The sequence below is a fragment of the Camelus dromedarius genome, chromosome 3 (assembly GCF_036321535.1).
Source record: "Camelus dromedarius isolate mCamDro1 chromosome 3, mCamDro1.pat, whole genome shotgun sequence".
In the NCBI taxonomy this organism is placed as follows: Eukaryota; Metazoa; Chordata; class Mammalia; order Artiodactyla; family Camelidae; genus Camelus; species Camelus dromedarius.
The window spans coordinates 114,566,749-114,582,381 of NC_087438.1; the positions used below are offsets into that span (position 1 = coordinate 114,566,749).

The following is a 15,633-nucleotide window of genomic DNA, read 5'->3' on the forward strand; positions in this document are numbered from 1 at the left end:
GTAGACTGTGAGAATGTACTATGGTGTTTGTAATTCCTGTATTTCCTGTGAAATTCCATTACCTTTATATAAAAAATTATATTGAGGAAAAGGTGTGAAAAATCTCAGCGTTAATGCATTTTAACTTTTATTTCATCCCCAAGGTAGATGGAAAACCTGTGATCAGTGAGACCAGGAATGCCACTTCATGAGATAATCAACGATATCGCACACCAGTGTTCTCTGCTTTGACCTTTTCTCTTTAACTGTTTACAAACTTACTTCTCAACATCCAGATCTTAACTGCCAGGGAGTTGACATAAAATCCTTGCAGTTTCTGTTTAATGTGATTTAATCACTCTGGAGTGAGTAATCAAAGTAAGAGTAATGCCATGGACTAATGACAGCACCTTCTCTGGGTTCATTCTGGTAGGTTTTTCTGACCGACCTCAGTTGGAGCTGGTTCTCTTTGGGGTAATCATGTCCCTTTACCTCATGACACTCCTCGGCAATGCTGCCATCATCCTAGTATCCCTCTTGGACTCTAAACTCCACAATCCCATGTACTTTTTCCTCTCCCATCTCTCATTACTGGACCTTTGCTTCACCAGCAGTATTATTCCTCAGCTTCTAGTCAACCTGGGGGGTCCAGATAAGTCTATCACGTATGGAGGCTGTGTGGTTCAGCTCTATGTCTCCCTTGCCCTGGGATCCACAGAGTGTGTCCTTTTGGCTGTGATGTCCTATGATCACTATGTCGCAGTCTGTCGTCCTCTGCATTACACCTTTGTCATGCACCCTCGGCTCTGTCACATCCTGGCATCTATGGCGTGGCTCAGTGGTCTGGCAACCACCCTCATACAGTCCACTCTCACCCTGCAGCTGCCCTTCTGTGGGCATCGCCATGTGGATCATTTCTTCTGTGAGGTTCCTGTGCTCATCAAGTTGGCTTGTGTGGACACCACCTTCAACCAGGCAGAGCTCTTTGTGGCTAGCGTCTTATTCCTGGTGGTGCCCTTGTCACTCATCCTGATATCCTACGGGCACATCACCCAAGCAGTTCTAAAGATAAAGTCAGCCATTGGACGACGTAAAGCATTTGGAACCTGCTCCTCCCACCTGACGGTTGTGATCGTCTTCTATGGAACCATTATCTTCATGTATCTGCAGCCAGTCAAGAGGAGATCCAAGGACCAGGGTAAGTCTGTGTCCCTCTTCTACACTGTGGTGACCCCCATACTTAACCCCCTTATCTATACTCTGAGAAATAAGGAAGTGAAGGCAGCACTGAAAAAAATTCTGAGGAGGGGGAGGGTATAGCTCAGTGGTAAAGTGCATGCCTAGCATGCCCGAGGTCCTGGGTTCAATCCCCAGTACCTCTATTAAACAAACACACAAATAAATAAGCCTAATTACTTCCCTCCCTCCGAAATATTTTAAAAAAGGAAAAAAAATTCTGAGGATAACTTTATGATTCAGTGGGACATGATTATTAAAAGACATTTAGAAGAGAGTTATTTAGACTGATTAATGGATAATGACTCAGTAAATGATTTGCTCATGTTCATAATTTTATAAGTGAGTTTTAGTAGAAAAAATTGTAAACAGAGTTTGAATTTTCCAGTTGGACGGACCTGAGTTTGAATACCCATTCCACCACATAACATCTGTGTGACCTGTACAATTTGCATAACCTGTATGTTATCTATAAACTGGGCTGCATAATATTGAGCAACCCAAACTAAAATTAGATTATTCTAGATGTTTTATTGTGTATAAAGTTTATTCATAAAATCAATTTATTTAATAGGTATAACCATATGCTATATGGGTATAAGTGTAATTTTTCTTTTGCAGAGATAGAGATATTTTGACCTGTTGCTCATAAAAGAAAGAGCAAAACATAAATGTCAGTGGCATTATTCTTTCAACTAGCCATGGATTCCAGGACCCCTCAGCTTGTGGGAAGTTCCCCTGAGTGAGTCCCATTATACACTGAGCTCACCTCTATTGCTGCGTTTTCCCTCCTGCTTGCAAGTTTCTGATTTTTTGCATTTCTTTCCTTAGTAGGTTTTTGGAGTCATCGCAGTTTAAAGTCTTTACACAGGTGACTCCCAGATTTCTGTTCCAACACGGATATTTCATAGTCTATGTTCAACTATGTATTTCACTTCTCCACCTGGGTGTATTAAAACAACCTCAAATCACCACATCCAAACTAAATCAAAAGCTCCCCGATTTTGTTTTTTTTCCCCCCGCTATTCCCAGTATCACAAAATGGAACATACATCATCCCAACTCCCGTCTCCTATTTCGCCTGCTGTACGTAACCTAGACACAATCCTGTGGATTTTACCTTTTAGCTATCTCTCTAGTCTAACCATTTCTTTCCATTTTAATTTTCTACCACCAGTGCACTTCTAAGATGATCTCCTTACTAGACAGAAGATATTTATTTAAGTGAATTAAATACGTCTTCCCTTATACCTTTTATCATTTTGGATGTTGCTAGGTACATGCAATTTTTAGTGCATCATGGATCTTATGTTTGTCTTATCTCCTTTATGAAATGCATTTGTTTATTAACAATTACTGAGGCATTGAAGATGCAGATGTGAACAAAACAGCACCCACACTTTTGTATGCTAATGGTCCAACTCAGTCGATTGGGAGATTTTCCCTCTGTGATGGTATCTATTGGCAAACAATAGAAGACATTAGGGGGAAAAACCCTCACTTTCAGCATATTGACTGTAGAATCAAATCTGTCTCCAAGAAGTGATAATATTAATGGTTATGTGTTTTTATTATATTTGGATTTTTGATATTAAACTGATGTGGTTGCTAAACAACATCATCTAGGCAGTAGCACCCCACCCTGAAGAAAGAGGAAAGAGTTTATATTGTTACTTGCTAAATCACAAATATGTTAATATGTGTATAAGAAGGGAAAGAATCCATGAGTGAGTTTTAAAGGGGCTGACAGCTTATAACAGAAGCCAAATAGTTTTCAAGTGATATATTTTAAGTGACAGGGAGGACATTTAAAAAAAAAATTATTAGAAGATTTATATATATACACATAGCAGGATATGGTTGGAAATAGAATGTTCTCCCTCATGCTGAGGAGAGCACAAACATCTCTGAACTCCAAGTAAACTGGGGCTTAATAATCTAGAAAAATATGTAGGAAAAGAAAATCAGTTTATGGAGCACACGCACTGACAGGTTTTTTCTTTTTCTCTTTTGTAATGTGAGTGCCTGATTTGCGGTTTGATTCAATGGGGGATCCATTTCAATGGGGAATCCACCTCAAAGATGGCTCTCTTCAACAGACACGTTGCCAGCCACTTGACAAGGTAATGAATCAGGCCACCTTCTCCCACTGAGGCGCCTTTGTTTTAGAGATTTTAGTTCATTTCAGTAACTGACATTTTGGGCTCCTGGTTGGATTTTTTTCCCCAAATCTTCTGGCACTTCAAATTCTGGCTCTAATGTTTTAAATTCACCAACAAAGAGTGAACTGAACAAACAACCCAATCCAAAAATGGACAGAAGACCTAAACAAGAAGCAATTCTCCAATGAAGACGTATAAATGACTAATAGGCACATGAAAAAATGTTCAGTATCACTAATTATCAGAGAAGCGCAAATCAAAACTACAATGAAGTATCATCTCACGCCAATCAGAATGGCTGTCCTTCAAAAATCCACAGATATCCAGAGGGAATCCTAATTCAAAAAGACACCTGCACCCCAATGTTCATAGCAGCACTATTTACAATAGCCAAGACATGGAAACAACCTGAATGTCCATCAACAGATGACTGGATAAAGAAGGTGTGGTATATATTTACAATGTAATACTACTTAGCCAGGAAAAATGATAAAATAATGCCATTTGCAGCAACATGGATGTCCCTGGAGAATGTCATTCTAAGTGAAGTAAGCCAGAAAGAGAAAGAAAAATACCATATGATGTCACTCATACGTGGAATCTAAAAAAAAAAAAAATGGCAAATGAACATATATAAAACAGAAACAGACTCACAAACGTAGAATACAGACTTGTGGTTGCCAGAGGGGAGGGGTGTGGGAAGGGATAAATTGGGAGTTTGAGATTTGCAGATGCTGACTGGTGTATATAAAATAGATAAACAAGCGTATACTGTATAGCACAGGGAAATATATTCAGTATCTTGTAACTTACGGAGAAAAGAAATGTGAAAATGAATATATGTATGTTCATGTATGACTGAAGAATTCTGCTGTACATCAGAAATTGACACAACTTACAAGCTGACTATACCTCAATTAAAAAAAGTGTGAATCCAAGAAATCCTAGGTCTCCAACCTTGCGCCTAACAAGAGTAGAACCTCAGGCCCACTGCTGTCCCCTCCCCCCACCGCATCATGTGGCCCCGGGTGTGTTGTGTAATTTTCAGGTCTTGTCAGTAATAAAGCTTTTTTTCCCCAAAGTTTACTGACGATTGCTGAAGGTTTTAATTTGTTTTTAATTTTTACTTATTTTTATTTCTTTTGAGGGGGAAGCTATTAGGGTTTTTTTTTAAATTTATTTATTTATGGAGGTACTTGGAATTGAACCCAGGACCTCATGCATGCTAAGCATGCACTCTATCACTGAGCTATATCCTCCCCACCCCACTGAAGGGTGTTTTGCAAGCATTGTAACTACTATAATTTCTGGTCCAGTCACAGTGTTAACTGTTGATAGGCTGAGACCAGTATAAAACAACTTAATATGCAGGATGTGGAATCTGGAAATTTTTGGTAAGCAGGATCAGACTTAGATAATCAAGGAAAAATGGGGGCTCTCCAATTCTGAATGACAATAAAGCAGCAATTAATTTTTTTCTTCTATAGAACATGTGAAGTACTCTAAGGGTAGAAAAGAGAAATAAGAACATGATTAATTTGCTCAAAAATTCAAAGTGGCATTTTACTATAGTGAGAACAGAGCAGTACAACAATGCCTGATATTTGTTGTTCGATTGGAACTCAGTCTTCAGCCACCTTGATATTCTGGGCCAATTATTCAAGAAATTTACTCATGAGGTTATTTTTCTGAATTACTGTAATTTCTCTGAATTCTCTGTAATTACTGAATGATAGTATTTTTCTGTTGCCTTATGCAAGAATTATAAAGGGGTAATCAGGATGAATTTTAATTGGCAAATGTTTTGGAAAGTGCCAAGGTAAGCTCCTGATATCTTACTACATAAATCCATAAAGTAAGAGAAAGAAAGATTGCAAGGCATTTTTTCGTGATCATGGTCCGGGATCTTATGGACATTTTAATGAGACCCATGTTTTCCATAGAGGAAATGTAATTCTTGTACCCTTCTGGGGACATGATGATGCCACATTAACAAAGTCTGTTGTTTGTTTCCTAGCATAAACCATCTCGTTATGGAGGAAGTAAGTCAATGAGGTTTCTCTCTTTCAAGTTAATTTTTTTAAGAAGTGGGGTCACTGGGGGGTAGCTCACTTTCTTCTGATACATTACTGTGCAAGCCCCAGGACCTGGTTTAGAAAACATTTAATTTTTCCACTATTCAGAATGGATATTTTCATGTTGTACCACAAACTGCATGGACCAGGAGCAACATGTTTTAGAGCTGTTGCAGAGAGATTCATCTTCCAGAGAAGCAGCTTTGTAGCCATTGTGATAACTTTTTAGTCATAACTGAAGATCAAACTTCATTTGTGCACCAAACTTCCAAAGATAGTTTCAACATTCTTGCATCCTCTTTCAGGTAGGGGAAGAAGATAAGGTATTATTTTTCTGGGCATAATGACATTGGTTCGGGTGGTAGTCACTGTGAAGTCAGACTTTACAACATCCTGAATACTTCCTTTTCTTGGAACCTCTCATTTGGTTCCCATTTGCTTTTTCTTGAATAGCTCCTGTGCTTCTGGGAGCATAAACTGAACACTTATTTATTTATTCTCAAGACACAGGCTGCTGGAGATAGTGTGGACAAGGAAGTAATTCCGGAGGCTAGAATTCATGTTCTTGTCCTGAAACAGGTACATTGACAGGAGACACCAGCTGCTGTCATTAGACCAGCATCTCATCTCGTCTGACTAGATTGTATGTTTTATTGCAGATAGAGCAAACTATGAAATTAAAGAAACAGACTTGTGAAGACTGGATTTCAAATTAATCTTTTCATGTTGTCTCTGATTATTCCACAAAATTTTCTTTCTCATAAAATTGCCTTGGCTCCTTTTTTTCTTCCTTCCTTCCTTCTTTCTTTCTTTTTCCTTTTTGATGCTTAATATCTTCCCTGTTCAAAGGCAGCAACAAATGGGTTTAATGCAAGCTTTCTATATTCTTCAAAATGGAAAAAAAAAAACCAGTCCCCTGACCCAAATATTTTTGCAGTGACACACATTTCTGAAACATCTTGCCAAGGTCTAGAGACCATCTTACTGACTTAAAAGGGAATAATATCAAGATATACATTATCTGCTCAACCAACTGGTCTTACTTTTGACTACAAATAAATTTCCAGAAATTCATTTCTAAAAGATTAGCATATGCCTCGCTTCTCCACTTGCCACTCTGCTACCCCTTTATTTAATAGCAGTCTCAGTTTTCTGATCTGCTCTGGAGCTGATTGACCCCATAGACAATTAAAGTGCTTGTTTTTCATAACGGCATGCTACTTCCTCTCATGGTACATCCTGTAATCTCCTTATTCTGAAAGGACATTTGAGCTCAATTTAAAATTTTCTTTGAGTGCAATTTTTGTTGTTTTTTTAAAGGTACAGGTAGTTGGCTGACAATATTTGTGACCTTTAGCCTAGAGTTGTTTCTTTTCTATTTCTGTAAGAAAGTTGTGTTTCCTTTATTTAAAAATAAACTAATTTTTGTGTTTTGTTATTGGATGTTACAAATGAAAAAAAAAAAAAAAAGAATCTACCAAAATAGAGTAGAAAGTTGAATGGTGTATAGCAACATTAGTATACCAGAAGGTATTTTAAGGAGAATAATAATTCATGGGCTCAACACTATGATAGCACTTTGAACTCCCGCCCTATAATCACACAGTGAAATAATAGATGCCAGATATTTTCAAAGAGGGAAAAAAATGTGAGTGTTAGAGAAGAAGGCACAATATGAGAGTTACAACATTTGTTGATACAGGTGGTGTTCCTGATGGGGCCAGCTGAGGAGAGGAAACTGGAGATGTGACACTGGAGCTGGAATTCCATGAACAGGTGGGTGTGAGGTGCTGAGGGGAATGTTCAGCAAAAGCAGGGGGAGGGGTTTCATCAAAGTTTTTTTTTATTACAGTCAGGCTGGACACAGTGTGATATGACAACACCCAGGAGTTTTCCATACTTTAAGGTAGACGGGCTGGAGATGCATCTTGTTCTCTGAGGGTGGCACAAATAATCAGTATAATATGAGACCACCCAGAAGATGGCTGTTTGGATAGATGATTGGACTGCAAGTGACAACACTGACTGGGTGACAAGCCAAGACACCATCGACTATGAGTACCTTATTTTTTGGTGGGTAGTACAGGTAATCAATGGTTTTTAAAGGTGGTAGGTAGCTGTAGGGACACAGCATTACCTTCGAGGATGTAGAGGACCCTATCCAGTGGGATGTCCCATGTCATCATGGTGGATTGGCTCAAAACAAAGGGACCAAAAGTGCCCATGTCAGGAGATCTTTTCAGCTGCCAAATCCAAAAACTAGCTTCGTACAGTGGACCATATACCATAGTGTGCTGGGGGCACAGAAAGAAGAAATAGAATTGCAAGGGAGCACAGTCAGCATTTGTCAGGGATCTAGAAGGGAAGGTTGGTTGAACCTTGGAAGACACTCGTTAGGTATTGGTGGAAGGAACAATTATTAGCATGTGTTATTGAATCCCAACTAGACAACCTGATTCTTTCCATGATGTGTCTGTGTATTTGAAGAAATGTGTCTTTGTTTACAAATATATTTCTACTTTAGTTAAAAACTTTAATGATGGTATTTTGCAGTACAGATGTTTTACAGTTTTGTAATAAAGGAGACATTACTTACAATATAACTTGTTAATTTGCTGGGGTTTTTTTGAAAATTTCTTTGTGAAGTAAACTTGATTAAGATGTTTCTGAAATATTTCCAAAATTATCTACTTGTTAGTTTTGTATTTTTATCTTTATTATGCTATTAGAGTCTTTTCTATGTTTTTAAAGGGATGTTTTATTACTATTCAGAATTAATTTTGTTAATTTATGTAAAATGTTACTTTTTTCAAGTTTTATATTCTGGTATTTTTCTAACTTACTACCTGTTCTTTTCTTATTTTTCTTGTTTAAAAAGAGTATTTAACTATAAAATTCTCATATTTTGATGCTTAGGATTAAAAAAATGATACATTTAATAATCTCCAATTGAAATTTTGACATCTTGTTTCACCTAATTTCCTACTTACTGATGGCAGTTTTACAGCAGTAAGTTAGAGGATATAATGCGTAAGGATTCTATTCTATACATAATCAAAGTTTTCATTAAAGCTTAATAGCTGGTCAATGAAATAAACTTTGTATTACCAACATGTTTGCTTTTTCTGTGTTTATTTTACTTGAGTCTGAAAATCTAACAGTGACATATCTTCATTGTGGATTATGTTATATATATTCATAAGGCAACTGTAAGAATGATTACTTTAGCTTAAATATTAGCTTTCATAGTGTTAAACTGTGAGCTTTTGATGTTAAGAAAATTTATTGTGAGAACTTTAGGATATTGTGTTTCTGATTTTTTCATGTCCTTTGTCTGTCTTTCTTAATAACTATTTTTTTCCCTTTTGATTGCTTTCTATGCAAGTTACTCAAGCATATTCCTTAATCACCTTTTTTTCACTTACTTTCTAAATATAACTTAGAAAGTAACCATTACAGATTTCCTTAATGTTTTTCACATAGTTCAGCCATCCTCTCTTTTAAAATCTGCTGTTGATTTAAATCATTTGTTTTAGTAGCTGCAGGTTGTCTTAAATTCTTTGAGAGTGTGGAGAAATACTTTTTACTTTCTACATATTTACGCTGTTTCTTGGAGAAATTCTCCTTCAAGTGTATGTTCTTCATCTAACTTTGTTTCTTTGAGACCTTTCCTTTTCTTATTTTTCTTTGCCTTTGATTTTTTTTATTATAGATTTTGAAATGCATAAACCCCAGGTTCAGTACTTTATGTTTCTTATCTATCCATCATCTTTTGATGTAGAGAGTGATCTAGGCTTGTCTTTTCCCGAATATAATAGAGTCATTTTGTATTTTATTATCTCTTTTTTCCATGTGGGTGCTGTTTTAGTTGGGTTTTTAGAATGTAAGATGGAGAATTCAAAGTTGGTAATTTAAAATTTGTGTTCATCCTGTAATCATTTGGTGGGAAGGTATAGAGGACATTTGGAATATTCACTCCCATATAGTCTTTCTATTCATTTCTTCCCCTAGTGAAAGATATCTCTGCTCTGGACCATGCCCAGCTTAACTTGGCATTTAGCCTTGTCACTCATTTATGAAACTAGCTAATCTTCCCAGCTATGGAGACATCTTCTATATGGACTGCATCCCCAGCAGGATATTTTAGTTTGTATGGCTGGCTACATTTTACACTATGTTTTTCCAAGATGAGTCATGTATAGAATGGTGCTTAGAGAAGAGACTTTCACTCTCTGTTCATGTGATTTTGTCAAATTTCAACATACCAAGCACATGATATGAGGAATATGCAATGTCTGCTTATAAGCATTCCACAGTTTTAGAACTATTCTTGTTTAGAATAGTATTCACTTCAAGTTTTCTGTTATTTGTGCTTAAACTAATAGTTTTAAAGGGAGAAGTGGGCATACTGCATTCAATGTCAATATTTATATCCTAAAAAATATTTTTTTAGAACTTATTTCAAACCTTCTATGTTTAGTAATGTGTGGTATTCTTAATGAGCAATGAGGATGTTTTGCTTGCTCAGAAAATTTGCTGTTACTAAGTAGGTCCTAGATCAGTGGTTACCTATCAGTGGAATTAATTACTGTGAACTCTGCAATGCGCCTTTGGAAGGTGCCTGGAACTGCTGCTCTTCTCTGTAAGTTCACTCATCCATGTTTACTCTGAAGGATTTCAAGGTTCAGAATGAGGGGGATGGATGGTAAACTGAAACAGCAATTGTTTACCATGCAAATAAAAAGTCAGTGATTTGGGAGTTCACCAGTGAAGAGGCGGGTGGACATTTTGCAGGGTACTGACCTGCAGTGACAAAGACAGAACTACTAATAGTTAATACTGCATAGTATTTACTAAATTTTTTTTTTGAAAAGGAAACATTTGCTTTAGTAAAAGATACACATTTATTTGAATAATAAACATAAAATACATGATATTTCTTACTGGGAAAGAATAGGGGGGAATGGACAAACTAATAATGAGGATATTGAAGATTGTCTCCATTTTGTAATTACAAGACTGAGGTGAAGTACATCAAAATCAAGAAGAGAGCCCTGTGTGGCCATGACTCCTGGTTACCACAGGCCCTCCTCCTCACATAAATGCTTTTGATAAAGCCACATTCAAATAGACGGCAGAATTATACACGTTTGAGACATTTCCAATTTTGGGGAAGGTTGGTAAGGTCTGATCACTCATTTATTTGATAAGATACCTACAATCTACTAATTCACTAGCGACGTGTTAGTTTCTCCAGGGAAAATGAAAGTGGTGTAATATGATGCATATAATATGAGTGGTCTGCTGAATAATTTTTGAGACGCTAATTTGTGCTGAATACACTAATGGCTAGAGGCTGCAAAATAATATCTTATATGACTCCTTACTTCATGAATATCACAAGCTGTTGTGAATAGACACATACACTACTTCGTCAAATTCAAAAATACATGAATCCCCTAGCAAGGTTCCTATATAATTAAGAACAAAGATTTTTGTAGTTTGTACAGTAGTAAAGTAATATTTTTCTGAAGGAGGTTTCTTTGGTAATTGTGGGGATAAAGGAATAGCTGGTTTTTTAAAAAATAACGAAGCCGTGCTTACTAGCATCCTGAGAAGTATTGTTTCATAAATCAGATACAATGCCCTCACTGGAAATAAAACAACCCCTTAATGACTTGCTTCCAAAACAGGAATCACATTTTGTACCCGAACTTTGAGCTGATGATGAAAATGCAAATGATTACAGAAAAAAGAAATCTAAAATTGCATGGGTCGCACTTCACTTCTAAAAACTGCTTTAGGAGCCTGCATGACCCTGGGTCTCTGGAAAAAAGGAACATGCAGAAACTTTTAAAAAGCACACAAACACTGAGGGAAGGAAGAAGAAAGAGTATAGAATTAACTGGAGCATGAGATTGGTCATAAGAAACAGATCCAAGTGTTGCCTTAAACACTTACTAAATACGCATATGCTTTTGAGTCATATAAGCTCTGAGGAGTTGATTTTTAATGAATACCAATTGCATCTGGCATATTTCAAAAATGTAAACTTAAAACTAATTTCCACTCTTTTGGTGTGATGAATGGTTTTACTGAAACCCTGTTACTGAAAATTGCTTAAATAAACCTCAGGGTTTTTTTTCTCTAAAATTAACTAAGTTTCTCCCTTCCTCTGACCAGAAGGACATCAACATAAAGGGGGAAAATGTAGTTGGATGGAAATGTTGGTATAATTTATTTCCTACAACAGATTATAGTGCCTATTTTTTAACAGCTTTATTGAGGTATAACCGATATATAAAAATGCACAGTTTCTTTAATGTATGCAATGCAATGAGTTTGGACATATGTATGCAGCCGTGATAACTGCCATCACAATCTAGGTAATAAATTTATTCCTCAGGTCCAAAAGCTTCTTTGTGTTAGTTTGCTTTTTGTGTGAATGTGTGGCTAAGAAAAGTTAACATGATATGCACTCTTTTAACAAATGTTAAGTTCACAATACAATATCTGTTAACTATAAGCAGTATGCTGGACAGCAGCTCGCTCAAACTTAATCACCTTGTATAGCTGCAATTTTAGAACCATTGAACGACTCCCTATTTCTCCCTCTTCCTGCCCCCTGGCTGTTTTATTTTCTGTTTCTATGTTTAACTATTTTACATACCTCTTAGAAGATTTTGTCCTTTTTGTGTCTGGCCTATTTCACTTAGTGTAATGTCCTCAAGGTACATCCATGGTGTTGTGCATTGCAGGATTCATTTCCTTTTTAAGGCTGAATAATTTTTTAATCAATAGTCTAATAATAGTTCATCAATTAAGATTGAATAATATACCACATCTTTATTTATTCATCCTTAGATGGACACTTAAGTTGGCTATTGTGAATAATGCTGCAGTGAACACAGGAATGAAGACATCACTTCAAGATCCTGATTTCAGTTCTTTCGGATGTTTCCCCAAAAGTGGAATTGTTGGGTCATATGATAGTTCTATAGAACTATTATTCTGTTTTTTATAATGGCTGCACACTTTTACATCCCCATCAACGCTGTATAAGTGTTCTAATCTCTCCACAACTTCTCCAACATATGTTATTTTTTGGTTTTCGATAAGTCATCCTAACAGGTATGAGGTGATACCTCATTGTGGTTTTTGTTTGTATTACCCCGTTGATTACTGATGTTGAGCACTTTTTCATAAGCCTGTTGGACATTTGTATGTCTTGTTTGGAGAAATGTCTACGCAAGTCCTTTGCCCACTTTTTAACTGGGTTATCTCTTTTGTTGTTGTTGTTGTTGTTGACTTATTTAAATCCCTTACGTATTCTGGATATTAACCCCTTATTGGATATATGATTTTATATATTTTCTCCCATTCCCCAGATGTTTGCTTTCGTTGCATGTGGTTTGGTGTTATATCCATGAAATCATTGCCAAGACCAATGCCAGGAAGCTTTTCCTTCAATTTTTTTCTGAAAGTTTTTAGTTTCAGATTATACATTGAAGTCTTTAATCCGTTTTTAGTTGATTTGTGTGTATGGTGTAAGTTAGGGGTCCGATTTTATTCTTTTCCAGGTGGATATTCAGTTTTCCCAACATTGTTTATTGAGGAGACTTCTTTCTCCCATTGTGTTTTCTCAGGGCTTTTTGTTATTTCAAGATCAGCTGGCTGTATGTGTGTGTTCATCTCTGGGCGCTCTATTCTGCTCCATTGATCTAGATGTCTCTTTATGCCAGTATCGTACTGCTTTGATTACTATAGCTTGATGATTTTTAAAATAATGTCTGTTCTCCTGTGCTTTGCACAGCATCAGAAAACAGCTAAGACATTAAGGGAGCATGCACTGCATTTATTTAGAATGTACACAATAGTAAAATAGACAGATTGAGTTCACTAGATGTAACGACATAGCTTCGAATCATTTAACATATAATACTTTTGGGGGAGATGACATTGTCACTCACTTGGCCTTATGTAATACATCATCTTTCTCAGCTGTGACTCGGCTTTCTGGAACGTACTCTGCATGTGGGGTTGGCGAGGAGTACCAACGAGGGCAACGTAACAGCTTTTATCCTGTTGGGGTTTTCTGATTATCCTCAGTTACAGAAGGTTCTATTTGTGGTCATCTTGATCTTGTATTTACTAACCATTTTGGGGAACACCACCATCATTCTGATATCTCATCTAGAACCCAAGCTTCATACACCAATGTATTTCTTTCTCACCTCTCCTTCCTGGACCTCTGCTTTACCAGCAGCGTTATTCCACAGCTCCTGGTAAACTTGTGGGATCCCATGAAAACCATCACCTATGTCAGCTGTGTGGTTCAGCTCTACGTTTCTCTTGCCCTTGGATCTACTGAGTGTGTCCTCCTGGCTGTGATGTCCTATGATCGCTACGTGGCCATCTGCCGCCCCCTTCACTACACTCTCTTAATGCATCCCCATCTCTGCATGGCCCTGACGTCTTTGTCATGGCTTAGCAGGGTAGCCACCACCGTGGTCCAGTCCACACTTCCCCTGCAGCTACCTTTCTGTGGGCATCACCAAGTGGATCATTTTATCTGTGAGGTTCCTGTACTTATTAAGTTGGCTTGTGTGGACACAACTTTCAATGAAGCTGAGCTCTTTGTGGCCAGTATCCTTTTCCTTATAGTGCCTGTCTCCTTGATCCTGGTCTCTTATGGCTACATTGCCCAGGCAGTTTTGAAGATCAGGTCAGCTACTGGAAGAAAGAAAGTGTTTGGAACCTGCTCCTCCCATGTGATGGTTGTCATCATTTTCTATGGAACCATAATGTTCATGCACCTTCAGTCAGCCAAGAGTACATATAAGGACCAGGGGAAGTTTGTCTCCCTCTTTTACACTGTGGTGACTCCCATGCTCAGCCCTCTTATCTATACTCTGTGGAACAAAGACATTAAGGGGGCACTAAGGAAGTTTCTATGGAAGATTCTGCTGGTAAACCTTACATGATTGTCCAAAAATGTTAATTTCTCCCTTTATGTTTGTTAGTATTACTTTATGTGTTTAAGTGCTCCTATGTTGGCAACATAAATATTTATGATTTTTTTTTTTTCAGTTTGAACTCTTTATCATTATGCAATGCCCTTCTTTGTCTTTTGCTACGGTCTATTTTAAAGTCTACTTTTTCTGATATGAGCATTGCTAACCAGGCTTTCTTTTCATTTGCATTTGCATGGAAAAATGTTTTATGTTCTTCCTCTTTCAATCTGTGTGTGTCTTTAGATTTGAAGTGAGTCTCCAATAGACTGCCTATATAGATGGGTCTTGTATTCTTTTCAAATCCATTTAGCCGCCCTGTGTCTTTTAATTGGAACATTTACTCCATTTACATTTAAAGTGAGTATTGATAAGTATGGTCTTTCTGCCATTTTGTTACTTGTCTTCTGTGTGTGCTTGTTTTAAGTTTTTTTTTTTTAATATTTATTGAATGAAATATTCATTAAATTCTTTAGTGCTTTAAGTTGTCAAAAGTTTCACAAACATGATTTCGTAAAACCCCATAATAACCCATTTTCACCCTCTATCCCTATATTGCCCTGCCCCCTTCCCTGTCCCCATTGGTAAACACTAATTTCTTCTCTGTATCTGTGAGTCTGCCTCTTTTTGTGGTATTCACACATTCTTTTTAAATGCAAAGGGAACAATCTCCAGGATAGATCACATACAATCACAAAACAATCCTCAGCAAATTTAAAGGATAGAAATTATGAAAGCACTTTATCTGACTACAATGCTATGAAACTAGAAATCAGCTACAGAAAAAAATGGGAAAAATACAAATGCATGGAGACAAAACAACATGCTATTAAAAAAAAAAACTAATGGGTCAATGATGAAATCAAAGAGAATATCAGAAAATACTGCAAAAGAAATGAAAATGGAAACATAACTTTCCCAAATCTATGGGATGCAATAGAACAGTTTTAAGAGGGAGTTCATAGTGATACAGGCCTTCCTCAAGAAATCATTAAAACTCCAGGGTCATGAGAATGGTTTGCTAATCAATCAGCGTGGTATATCACATTAACAAAAGAAAGGATAAAAATTACATGATCATGTCAATAGATGCAGAAACAGCATTTGACAAATTTCAACATCCTCCATGAGAAAACCTCTCATCTAAGTGTGTACAGAGGGAGCATATCT

The 15,633-nt window shown here is 36.9% G+C and overlaps 2 protein-coding genes across 4 annotated transcripts; both read left to right on the forward strand.

Moving 5' to 3' along the window:
• The first annotated feature begins 343 nt into the window (after positions 1-343).
• LOC105093487 (olfactory receptor 2G2) lies at positions 344-8,004 on the forward strand. 3 transcript variants are annotated; one of them, XM_064484538.1, is made up of 4 exons: positions 344-1,177; positions 3,238-3,338; positions 7,155-7,228; positions 7,305-8,004. In XM_064484538.1, exons 1-3 carry the CDS (start codon positions 367-369, stop codon positions 7,200-7,202), a joined length of 960 nt encoding a protein of 319 aa, XP_064340608.1. In that variant the 5' UTR covers positions 344-366; the 3' UTR covers positions 7,203-7,228; positions 7,305-8,004. The 3 variants fall into 3 exon arrangements, 2 of the variants coding, with proteins under 2 accessions (XP_064340608.1, XP_064340609.1); XM_064484539.1 differs by having other exon boundaries at positions 7,309-8,004; XR_010380437.1 differs by lacking the exon at positions 7,305-8,004 and having other exon boundaries at positions 3,238-3,820; positions 7,155-7,184.
• A 5,455-nt stretch (positions 8,005-13,459) lies between these two features.
• LOC105093503 (olfactory receptor 2G2-like) lies at positions 13,460-14,436 on the forward strand (the record flags this gene model as incomplete). The annotated part of the gene is given in 2 exon segments (XM_010985380.3): positions 13,460-13,679; positions 13,682-14,436. Coding segments are annotated over 2 exon segments (975 nt in total), but the record flags the coding sequence as incomplete, so codon positions are not given.
• Between the last annotated feature and the right edge of the window lie 1,197 nt (positions 14,437-15,633).

Coding starts and splice junctions, on each gene's coding strand:
- LOC105093487 (XM_064484538.1), top strand. CDS start 367: ATGCCATGGACTAATGACAGCACCTTCTCTGGGTTCATTCTGGTAGGT. Junction 1,178..3,237: donor GAGGAGATCCAAGGACCAGG/GTAAGTCTGTGT, acceptor TTGTAATGTGAG/TGCCTGATTTGCGGTTTGAT. Junction 3,339..7,154: donor GTTGCCAGCCACTTGACAAG/GTAATGAATCAG, acceptor TTGTTGATACAG/GTGGTGTTCCTGATGGGGCC.